Source organism: Apteryx mantelli, chromosome 2, assembly GCF_036417845.1.
Source record: "Apteryx mantelli isolate bAptMan1 chromosome 2, bAptMan1.hap1, whole genome shotgun sequence".
NCBI classification, from domain to species: domain Eukaryota; kingdom Metazoa; phylum Chordata; class Aves; order Apterygiformes; family Apterygidae; genus Apteryx; species Apteryx mantelli.
In genome coordinates, this window is record NC_089979.1 from 146272090 (window position 1) to 146284809 (window position 12720).

At 38.9% G+C, this 12720-nt stretch overlaps 1 protein-coding gene across 1 annotated transcript in view; it reads right to left on the minus strand.

Annotated features, from left to right (window-relative positions):
- Positions 1–12720, minus strand: part of ITGA8 (integrin subunit alpha 8) — a 112933-nt gene that overhangs the window by 17401 nt on the left and 82812 nt on the right. The window contains exons 26-27 of the mRNA XM_067291754.1: positions 8645–8770; positions 5164–5277 (exon numbers count right to left, since the gene is read on the minus strand). Of these exons, the coding sequence (XP_067147855.1) occupies positions 5164–5277; positions 8645–8770 (240 nt within the window). The remainder of the gene's footprint in view (positions 1–5163; positions 5278–8644; positions 8771–12720) is intronic.

A 12720-nucleotide genomic window follows, 5' to 3' on the forward strand; every position in this document is an offset into this window, starting at 1 on the left:
ATTTAAACTAGATTTTTCTCCTTTCTAGCTATTCTAATTCATGCAGTCAGAGGTGCAAAATTCACATATCTGGGTCTGTGCAAAAGCCAAGGGAGAAACAATAAAATTATATTCAGTAATGCTAACATAAAATAAAATAAACTTCAAACCTCCTGGGAGCCTCGCACCCCCTCCATGGTTTTTCTGCATTACTGCCTCCCCAGGCACTCCCAGAAGGAGATTTATTAGCACTGTAAGAAACTTTCAGTACAGGCTGAAACAATAGTCAAGAATGAGCCGAGTTCCATCATGCTTTAAGTGTCCAAAGAGCTTGGAGTCTGGAAGAATGTCACAAGTCAGACAGATGGTACAAATTCATCATTTAGAATGCATTTTCAGAACAAATGTTTTACTACCCAACTCCTTAGTCTTCCATTAAAAAGCACCCATGAGAGTTCAAAGAACACTGGGCAAGATCCCCTTGGATCTCCCTCCGATGACTCAGACATACCATGATTAGACAAATGGAGGCATAAAGGAGTCCTAATAGAACATAACGTAACATAACCATGTAAGCTTGTTTCTTCTTTGTATGAATCAGGCTATCATTTGCTACATCAGCAAGTTTGAATCCAAAAGTCAGCTATAGTATAGGGTTCATATTTACAGCCTGGCTTTGAAGTTAATCCAAAAAAATCTGTGATTCTTCTTGGCCTTTGCACAATGTCTGTCTCTGTCTTCACTGGTTGGTTGGAAAATTTGGGCTGCTTTGTTTACTCAAACATGTCTAATCATTGCACATCATATAACTGCTATTTGTTATGGGAGTTCGGATTTCAAGGTGACAGATTACAACTGTCAAGAGGCAAAGGGGTCAGCTGTTGTCAGTTAAACTAAGTAGAAGAGGAAGGAGTCACTCAATACATGAGTGACCTTTTGTGGCAACAAAATGTATAGGCTGATCCATATAACCTCGACAAAAAACATGAATTATTTCAACTTAATATTAATCACATCATATCAAATTCTTATCAGGTTTGCATTAGCATATCTATGAGGAGAAAATACTGTACACAATGACAATTTGTGCTTAGCTATTAACAAGCGCAGTTTCTTCTGCAGATCATCATATCTTCATTTAGATTGTAACACAGCTGAGGAGTGCTGCATGTTACCATTATCCTGCTTTTTTGGCATATACAAATTCTGTTCATTAATCACATGTACAAAAGAGCTTGGGATGCTGCCATAGAGAGAGCAAAATTTCCTCTGAGTTTCCATGCAGAATCATAACTGTGGGGTTCAATCTGGCCCCTGAGCCCTGCTTCCTGGTTCAGAATCACCACAACCTGATTATTTTGACCATATTTTAATCCTCAGCTTGAATCTGCAGTGTTCAGCCCAGCTAACAGCAGTAGTTTTTTTGGTTGCATTTTGCTTTATTCCTGGAATAACCTTGGGAACTAGAAGTTTACAGGCTTACTAAGAGCAGATGATGCCCTTTTTAGGAGATTAATTATGTTCTGCAGTCTTTTATGGCGATGGCTGTATAATTGTTAATTTTAAAAGGGGCTCTGAAAAAGGGAACTGTTTTGAGGTGAGTGGGAGGAAGGCAACCAGATCCCATATCACACTGTTCCCTCTATCTCTTTTCCCAATAGATAAGTTTGCATGTGAAGCAGGGGTTACTTCTTCCAGCAGCTCTTTAGACATAAGGGGGAGGATGTAACAGTTCTCTGAGCACTACTTTTTTTTTAATTGGAAAAAAATCCTGTTGCTTAAGTGGAGTTTTCTGAGCATTTACATGGCTTGCAAGTTACTTTGAGGATATCTGAAGGAAGCAGAAATGCTAAAACAGATAAAATTATCACAGCCCACAAAAAAGCTAGTTTGATAGCAAGGGTATGTAGGGACAGTGGAGTAAGCAAAAGATGTGTTTGTAGGAGCATTTGCCATGAGGTCTCTGACCCAGGGAGCCTACAGGATGGCTCATCCTTGCCCCCTGCCCACAGGCTGGTGCAAGGTCCCACCTCTGCCTTGAGCTCCATATGAGGAGTGAGGCACAGGTATAGTAAACAGGGTTTATTAAGGCGGAAGGAGGAGCCAAAGGGACTGCAGCATCCTTACTGGCATTGCCTGGTGTGCTTGCACATACTGTGTCGTGAGGTGCAGCTGTGATCCTACACCACCATCCAGATCTGGAGGAGGGCAGAGAAGGGTGCTTCAAATCAGGTGGATCAAACATCCTCAAGATACTGCTCTGTCTTCCCACTGACTGCACAGTCGGCAACCAGCCTTGGCATCTAACTTTAGATGACTAAAATTAAGTAAGATGAGACCCACTGCTCTTGCATTAAACATGCCACTGAATTTCATGCTGTTATCCTTATCCTGAACCTAATAAGTCACGGTGACAAATGCTTATATTCTAGATAAAGATTCCATCTGATTAGGAAACACTAAGAAAAGCAGAGTTCACTTCTTCTGTATCTAGTTTGGTCCAACTGTTAGACACCCTCTGTCACAAACACAAAATTCAGAGAACCACTCTCTATTTCTCGTTTAATTTGTTTAACTTTAATCTCTAATTGCTATTTCTTGTTATATGCTAAACTGGACTTACAAAAACTCCCTGACTAACTGAGACTAACTCCCAGCTAACGAGACTAACTGCCACCAAAATAGCTGTAAACAGCCTAAAAACTTGGTGTCTAGGATCTATGTAAAGGGTTTTATGCATTTGTTTTTTCACAAGACAAAGCTTTAGCCCTTTACAGAAATAATTGTATTTCACCAGCAGAATGATGAACAGAAGAACTTGGTTGGATACCGAATGTCACAGGTCCAGTTCCCAATAGGTAGTTAGCTAACTTTAGCTTTTGCTTGGTGAAGAAGATGGGGAAGGTTCACTTGTGACACTGCTTGGACACTGCAGTGGTCAAAGTTACGGCTAGCTGTTCCAGCAAGGATAAAGATTCTCTGGCTCTCTGCTTTTCTGGCTGTCTCTGTGGGTTAGGAATGGTGACCTGATTGAGTTCAGTTTTTAACTGAACTTAACAAGGACTAGCCAGAGTCCAGAGGTCAAAGGTCAAACAGTCTCTTACTGGAATTTGAAAAAATTGGAATAAATTTCCCATTATATTTTCCTATAGGTATGTTTCTCCAGTAAATACAAAGATGCTCATATACTGTATTTTCTGTGCAAACTTCTCTAAGACCTCTGCAAAAGCTTACACTAAAAGATCTCTAGCCCAGTTACCCAGACTTAGAAGGACAGAGAGACATCCAAGCTGTCAAGCTTTTAGGTTTAAATTTGACAAAAAGCCTGTCTTTTTTTCCCACTAGCAGATGATGCAGTGAACAAGCCCAAATGCTGTACACCCAGCCTCGCCTCTGAAACACATCTGTGGTAGTTGCTAAATATGACTCTTCTTAAAAGCACCATATTTCTGTTAAGGGAACTGAAGAGTAGATATGAAAGTTGGTTGTGATCCTGATTGTTAATAGAAAGAAAACAAACGACAAATCAGAAATTAATTCACTTAGTATCTAAAAGTAGGTCCTTTGTTACTGAGCCAGGTAGGAATCACAGCAATCACAGCAATCTCTCAAGCATGTAGTTCTAGGTCTTAGTGGTGCTATTAGCTGTTGCAGAAGAAACACAGAATGTGACCTTAAGTCTTGACAGATAGAAAGGACTGTTCAAGTCACCCTTTCAGTACCCATTGACCTAGTTAAGTACACTAGGAGAGACCCATGCCCCCCCCAAGTAAGCGCCCATTCTGGATTTGGAGCCATGACTGTTAGCTGTTCACCTGGCATTCAATGTAGGCAAAATACCCTTCCATCTACTTTCTCATTTCTCCAGGGAAGCAAGTTAAGAGAGGCAGAATTTCTTTTAGCTACTTTCACATTTGAGGACAGGGAGAGATTAACTTAAAAGGCGTAAGGAGCTAAATTTAAAACTCCTGTAGTAAGCTGAGCATTCTCCATTCTTCTCTTGCTAGAGTCAGAGGCACTATGGGGGTAAATCTCCCACAGCTACCAGGAACACAGGAAGGCTCTTGCATTCCAGGCAGAAAGATGGGGGATTCTGAATTCCTTGAAAAAGGAAGGAGGCAATCAATCAGTTTGATCAAGAAAGGATCTGCAGTTATTTCCTAGTAACAGCAAACTGCATTATAAATTTCTCAATGTACTGCTCAGCGTTAAAGATATTTATCCAAGCCCAGAGTGCTGATACTCTGTCATCCATCTCCCATGCACAGTTCTTAAAAATGTTTTAAGAAAAACGTATCTTTCAGAGAAGCGCTACAGCAATGTATGTCTGGAAAGTTGCACATTTCAGATCTCAATATATGTCACGGGACTTTTTTATTTCCAAAGACAAGTTGCAATATATTTATCTTTTCAGTAGCTTATGCATAATTCATGGAAAGGATTTTTTTCAACAGGACATCTCAGAAAACACTGGCAAATCTGCATACCATTACTGTAAAAAGAGACAAGTCCATGATAACCCCAAAGTACTACAGGCACATGGCCAGCTGCAGAGGTAACAACTCACAGTGCAATCCCACTGCCTGATGCAGTGTGAATATAATCTGGACAGCAGGGAAGCTGGAAATGTGACTATTTGCAATGAGAAGCTCATTGTTTTTATGGTCTGCACTGTCCCTTTTTTTTTAGTGGCAAGTCACAGGTTGACTCCACATGAATGTTATACGTCATATGAGCCTGATACATATTACTTTTCCCTAGGTTAACAGAGAATTAATATCAATTGATTTTTAAGCTGGGCACACAATGTACACCATCAGCTGCCTGGCTCCAAGACAAATCTTTCACCAGGGAAGATGTGGGTGCAGAGAACATTATGGAGACCTAACAGAATATTGATTTGGGCCCAAGAAAGTAGAGACAAAAACAGGAAAGGTGTTTAAAAAACATATTTGAATTTTCAGGAAAGATTCAGGACATGAATTTGACAGACAGTGAGAGAAGGAGAAGTAAGCAGCATGCATGTGATGTGCATGCAGAACCAGTGAGATGCTATTTTCAAAGTGATGACAAGAAGGAGTTGCATTTGGGCCTTTTAAGTTTGTCATTTATACCCTTAAATAGCTGTTCAAATACAAGAAGCTTGGGTTTATGCGTATAGAAAGAGATTTTTGTATGTATTACCTGCAGGAAAGTTTGGGCCCACAGCCGGGACCTGATTTTTAATGCTGCACTCTTCCCTCTCTCCAGCTGTCCCACAGTGCAGGAAATTAGGATACACTTCACATTTGTACAGTTCTGTGTAAAAAATAAAGGGAAGTCATACCTATGTCTTAAAAATCTATGAAATCACTTACAAATGCTCTATATTAGCAAAACCAATCCACTTCCCCTTAAAGAGTAAAGCCACATGAAATCAATAATTTAATCTAATAAAATATATAAGAGATATCTCATGAGTCTTTGTGAGAACTATAAACCGGGGGGAGATTCTTTTGTGCCACCAATGAATACAACTAATTACCTATAGCAATGAAAATAAAAGTAACAACTTTCAACAATCTAGTTTGAAGAACTCTTAAAATGTCCAGGTACTTATCAATCTTTGAAGCATATGCATTTTCTCTAACTATTTGTCATTTCAACAGGGTTTTCTTCTGTTCTCTAACCTCAAAGTCTGTATTTATGCTCTTAAATCTTTCCCCTCTTCTGACTCTCCCAGTTTTCTTACTGATATTTACATTATAGCAGCCAGAACATTTGCTGAGATTCATTAGTTGCTCTATTTGAAGCTTGTGGTCCATGAAACATTCCTGATGAGCAGTGATTCTGGCTCATACACAGGACTGAAGGCAAAAGCCAAGCAATGCAAGTAAAAACTATATATTCTGTTAAAGTCTGCCAGAAGAGTGTCATCAAGAAGGTTAAAAGCTGACTGGAAGCCACTGAAGGGAATGAGGAGAGTCTCATGAGGTAATCAAAGAAATTATGGGGTTGTATGGGTCATAGAAAGGAAGGCAGATGTCGTAGGCAAATAATTAAAAGCGTGTCATGGGTCTGAAAAAATGTATAGGTGTACATATACAAATGAGTTTTAAGTGAATGGTAAAAGGCTGGGGTTTTAATTGATTCATATTTATTTTTATAACAAAGCAGACCTCCCTTCCCTCATATTGACTCTCATGACAGAAAGTCTTGTGACCTTAAAAGCAAAAGTAAGTTCTCACAGGTACATTCCCTTAGAAGAGTGAGAATGGCTGCACTACCAAGGACCACACTTCAGAAACTGCTATGGTGACGGATATAAGAGATCTGAAAACATTCTTAAGGAATCCAGTGTCTCTACAGACAGCATTCCCCACAAATCTCTACATAGAAGCTATGTGCTTAATCACTGTTTTCTAAATCCTCCTGAAAATGAAACTGTAAACCTTGAAACTTGCAACTATAAACCTTGTTTAAAATGAATATTTCAGAGGATTTGTTTATTTGGCTTTTCATATTTAAACTTCCTCCAGCCAGATTCACTTATCTTGCAAGAATGAGGAGGACTGTTTTCGTTAATCATCGTGGACAAAAACTCGTATTAACAAAATAAATCATTAGTATGCAAAAAGCTTATTTTTTGGCTGACATTTTATGACCTGAGAATGTACTTCTATTTTTCTTAGTAATGGATTTAGCCCTTAGTGATTTCCAGACATTGTAACATTAGAGTTAATGGAGCATAAACCAAGTGTTTAATAAACAGTATAAGTAGAATAACAGGTTCTCAGAACATTTTTCCTCTCTGTGAAAATGCTTTGACAAAAATGAATATAACTTAAAACTTCTGACCAAAAAATAAAAATTTTGACCAAAATAATTTTTGGACCAGTCATTTTCTGGGAGAACATTCACTTTCCATGAATACCTTCAATGAATCAAAAAAATTTAACATTTTTTGATCTGTAGCATGTAATGCTGAAGGCATATGGAATTGGGTCACCTACCTCACTGAACAAATGATATATTGGCTTGCTTTTCTATGTCCATCCTGAACAAAAAGCCCTGCTATATGTGCACTGATAGGCATTGTACCCAATCCTATCCCAATTTGTGCTTATCAAAACCATATTATCCTAGAAGACTGCTCATCACATATGCCAATTTTATGTCTCTGTGTACTCTGTTGACTACTGTCTGCCTAGATCAAGCAGCTGAAAAATCTCTGCTTCATATTTTAGAGTGAATAATAACATGCAGACAGTGTATGCTTATGAACTTGGTAAACCACTCACAGTTGCTCCTGTAATTTCTATGTTGGCAGCATATGAGCCGTATCACTGAGAAAGATAACTCAAAATTAGCTATTACTGAAGAATGGATTAAGTGTTCTATGGTATTGAACGGTCTGTCTTTGAAAGCTTAGGCATTTTTCCTTTAGTACCAGTGGAATCAGAATCTTCCCAGGATATTAGGTTGGTGAAAGATTTACATAGGAATCAGTAGTCATTACTGTTTGAAATGGGTTCATCTGTGACTCTGTTCATAATATCATTATGGTAGTAATTACTTTCAGATTCTGTCTTTTTCCTGTTATGAAAATTGCCAAATTAACCTTCAGAAGCAACATTAAAATACTTATTCTATTACTCCAGAATACCTAGGTCTGTGGGGTTCATTTTTCCTACCAAATTCTAGTGATTTCAAGGAATTCAAACATGAGCTTGCATTAAACAGCTTAATAAGAGACCGGACACCATGAAGGAAGCTCTGCCTGCAGTTCATAAAAATAAATGGAGAGCACTTGACTGCATGAATGCCACGACGGACCTCACGGTTGCCAAGTCAGCACACAGCGTCTAGGCAAGGGGAACTGATAACTATTATGCTTAAGGATGTGAAAAATGGAACAGTGAAGAAAACCTTTCAGAATAAACAGCCAAATCCAAATACTCAGGTACCAGACCGACTAATTAGAAATATTTTCCTGGACTAGCTGGGAGAGAGATCTTTGCTCTTGCTCATCATTTTAAACACCTCTGCTGCTCTGAAGCATTGGTTGGAATGCTAAAATGAGGTGAACCGTCCCTTTTGCCTTGGTATATTAAAGACAAAGATGTTTAGCCTTCCTTGAGCATATGATAAATATTTACTGGGGGGAACAAATACACTCCTAAGTACTTGTATGTCAGAGATGCTACTTCATATGAAAATGTTAACTTAAAGTCTGAGCTACTCTTAATGAGAGAGCCAGATCCCCAGCAGTCAGCTTAACAAGAAGAGACCTACATTTCAAAAGCAGAGTATGAAATTTCACCAGTACAGACCATGGCCCTGACACACGGGGATGCGCTGTGTGCAGAGCAGGGCCCCATTCCCTAAATCTGCACTGAAATCCCCTGCGGTGTGTGTGCCACTGCATGACCACAGGGGTCTGTCTGCACGTGGCCAGGAGCAGGACAGCCAGGAGTTTAGCCTGCAAGATCTGTAGTGCAAAAATCTGTCAAATGAACCTCTAACCTGTGGCACCATGATACATAATAAACAATATTTAAAAATGAGAGGTTAAAAAGCAGTTAGAACAACATTAAAAAGTCTGTAAATCAGCTGCAGTCAAACCAACAGCCATTTTGATTGTGCTGTATGCATAGTCCCAATTGACAGATTTTAGTTAGCTCACCAGTATTTTTGCAGAGCTTTTCCTTTGAGGTTCTGCCACTGTGACCTCCCTTCTCCTGATGTAATGAGGAATTGTGGAATTATGTAAAAAAGCAGCTAGTTCAGGAGTGTCTTGTGGAATAGCAAACTGCAAAGAGAAAAAAGTGACTGGTAATGATATATCCATACAATGACTCTAACAGATTTGTTGCCTACTCAGAAGTCTCGAACTTTGGATTAATGTTGTTTTTTCAATTTAACAGCATGAGAACAGTATGAGAATATACTGTCTTCAGCGAGGAGCATGATAGTACAGCAAGGCATGGCCCAGTTGTAGGAATTGCAGCAGATAGGTAACTTTTTCCACTCTCCCTTTTCCCCTGGAGTCAATTTCATTGTTGTGCTTGTTTTGGTTGGACTCCTGGGGCAAGATCCTGAGCTCTATAACAGGATAAATTCGAAGTCGCTGCAATAAAATCTGGTCATTAGTTCAGATCAGAATATGCCTATGATTTTACCAGCATTGGAAAGTTTAAAAAAAAAAAAGGAAAAAAAAAGGAAATTTGAATTCTAGCAACACAGCATTTGTTCATTGTTAAAGATTATTTTTGGTAACAAACTTTACTCAATTTAGTATAAAACAACAGTTTGTTCCTTTTTAATCTCTGAATGATTATCTGTGAAGATAAAGCTGAAGAGGTGGAAATCTGAGATCCAAACCTATTTTTTGGGGGGCAGTATGTCTTTAATTCATACACAAAGCATTTAAAACTTCTTCTTTCAAGAAGCCTCAGAGAAATGCCTAGGATCCCAATTTCTGTGGAAGGAAAGATAAATTCTAATTTATGACAATAGTACCATGTTAAACCACAATAAAATATATGTGGAAGTTTGTGATAAGATCTCAACAGGAACTCAGTTAAACACAGACAACACTATTCATTGAGGGCCTCTGATTAGAAACAGCTAAATCAGATCTATCTTATTAATTCCTTTAACCTCTGAAAGCAAAATTTTTAAGCAAATTCCTAGGGAAAATGTTTGTAATTGTAAGAAATGTAGCACCAAAGGGAAGACAAAACCCATAAAAACACAAAACCTTCCACACACTAATACTGTGTAGTAGTACTGGACTGGGAAATTTGTACCATTCATCTGATTAAAATTATGAGTCTAAAGAAGGAACTTTTTTGACATTGTCTGTGATCTTAAGTCAAAAGCATCTGGCAAAGTGAAAGATACTACAATTTATTAACTGATGAAAAACCCTTTAGACAGAAAGGAAAATCTTTTTTTCTTTCTTGTGCTTAATTATTTTAACATTGTCTTTCTGCACTAAGGGAACAGTTAACTAGCTAGTAAATCTCTCCCTCTCAATGTGATAACATGTGGGAATTCACTTTCCAGGTTTCTTTCACCAGTGTACGTCGTGTTCTTTAATGACGACAAATTAAAAGAACCACATTATAATGATGCATTTTTAAAAAAGCCCTCAGTATATGATGACAACTGATACATATATAGATCCTTTTGAATATTAGACAGATTTTTATATATACTTATTTATTTTTTGGTACATTCTAGAGCATCAGTATCTTCAGCAGTGAATTATTACAGCAAAGGTTCAAAAAGAGCCTTCAGTGACTAACAGGAAACATCCTTATTCATGTACATACATACTTGCTGCCGTGTCCTGTACTGCAGAATTCTGAAATAACTTGTTTTGCAGCTGAAATCATACTCAAAGGATTTCAGTGGAAGATATACCATGAAAAAGCCACAGAATATTCACTCGCAATATTCTGCATATATTTGCAAATGCCAAATAATTCATAAAGAGCACTGGATTGCAAATCCCTTAAACAGATAAGGCAATATGATTCCTGAAGACAGAACCCATTTAACATTGTTACCCACATTTTTGTACACAAGAAAAAATGTGCCCACATTGCTACTATTCTCAGCTATCCCCCAAACAGCAGTTTCCTCTTCATGAGAGGAAGCATTAAAAGTACCCTGATATAGCAAGCTTCTGTTGAATTACTGCAGGTAAGGGGAACCTACCTGTCTATGGTGAGAGTTACAGGGAGCAGTTTAAGCCCCAAATCCATCTAGTGCATTCATAGTGCAGCCTCTGCTTGCATGTGATTCTGCTAGAGACCAAAGTTATGCCAGACAGGCATAATTCACTGGGGAGGGGAGAAGGGGAAATGGCTCCTGCTACAATTTGTAAGTGGATTTTCTTCAGTGGCCTAGATGTTCAAGTTAAAGGTATTATTTTATTCCTCTTGAGCCAATGGCATGGAATTGAAAATTTTTATCTATATAACCTGTCTTATAACACCTTACTTTAAATGGATTCTCACTGCCTCCTTTTAACAAGAATGGACCCTCTTGGTTTCCCCACATTGTTACTGCCCTTTGCTCTCCTCAGCCTTGTCACCTGGAACAGATTTCCAAATCCCTTCAGTTTTTTACCTCTCATTCCAAAACCCGATTTAGCCTTTCTCTTTTTCTAGCCAGGCAATACGCTCTGTTGCAATGTACAATTCCGCCAGAAATGTTCTGGAAGAGGACTTGTAAAAAGGCTGTTATACAAGAGGGGTCAGTGATCATTCAAGAGCCATGCATCGGATGGTATTATTTTGTCTCCAGACCAGAACTTACAGATGCTGATGACAGCTCTGCAGCACAGGGAGACACCACCTTTGAAAGAGGTTAGCTACTGCATGTCATCTTACTGGATGCACCTCACCCATGTGATGGCTTTTAGTTGCTGTTTGGCTGCTTCCTCTGACGGATGTCTCACTCATGGTGCTGCAGTTCTCTGCTATTCAGAATTTGCTGTGTGTGTCACCCTGTATTAGCTATCATAGTTGGGAACCACTGCCTGTCCCTCTAATATTTACAGGCACAGGCCCCATAAAGCTACTTTTCAGTGTTTGTCTGGGGAAAAAAAAAAACATCGTAAGAAATACTGGATCAGACCAAAAGTCCATCTAACCTCATCAACACTGTCATTAAGCAGATGTGGAAGGAAAGTAAGAACACGGCAAGCATGTATGATACTCTCTCCTAATAACTTCCAGCTTCCAAATATTTTCAGCTCAGAGACTTCCTGATCTAGACGAAGTATTTATTCATTTATTAGCTTGCACTGGATTTCTCTCTGGTGAATTTGTCCAGTTTCCTCTTAAAGCCATGTAAACTTTTAACCCCGACTACTTCCTTTGGCAGCAAGTTCCGGACGTCTAATACCTGCCGTATGAAACACCACTTCTTTTTGCTTTGTTTTGAATCTGGCTCTATGAGCTTGATTTGATGCTCCAGTTCGTGTGCGGTGAGCATGCTGCACTCCAGTGCAGTGAGACATCAGTCCCCACTCAGGCTGTCCCTGCCATTTGTGAGCTTGCAGGTCATACCTGCCCATAGTCACCTCCTTCCTAGAATGAAGTGTCCCAGTGTACTGAGGCCTTTGCAGCAAAGCTGTTCCATACCTTTGATCAGTCCTTTTGCCCCTCTTCAAACCTTTTGCAAGATTCCTAATTTTACTATCCTTTCATGTCCGTAACCCCCCACAGGAAGCATAGGCTATAGGAAAGGACCCAAGTACCTTAAGAGAGCTGGGTTCTGAAATCCAAGAGGAGCCAGGCATATCATGTCCTTAGACTGCTTTGGAAATCTCACCCAGACATCCTGCTACTTACACAAAACCTGAAGGAAGCTGCCTCTGTATCCTGTTCCCATCTGAAGCAATAGATAACATTATATATTTGACACCTAATTTGTGTATTCATGCTGTTCAGTGCTTTGAAAAGTTAAAACAGGAAAGGATGTTTAAATTCTTGCAATAATGACTGAGCATCTAAAGCCATATTCTGCTAAAACAGATGGACCATTATTTCATTATTACAGGCAGATTTCACACAAGCCTCATTAGAATTTAGTCTTGTTTATGTAACAGATGTAATCATTATCAAAATGCAGTGGGAGAGGAAGAGCAAACTCAAAAGGCTAAAAAATCATCACAAAATATATTGCCTGAAAATGTCATTAAGAACTATGGCTCTTTTCCACCCAGCTCTTCCTTCTGACAAC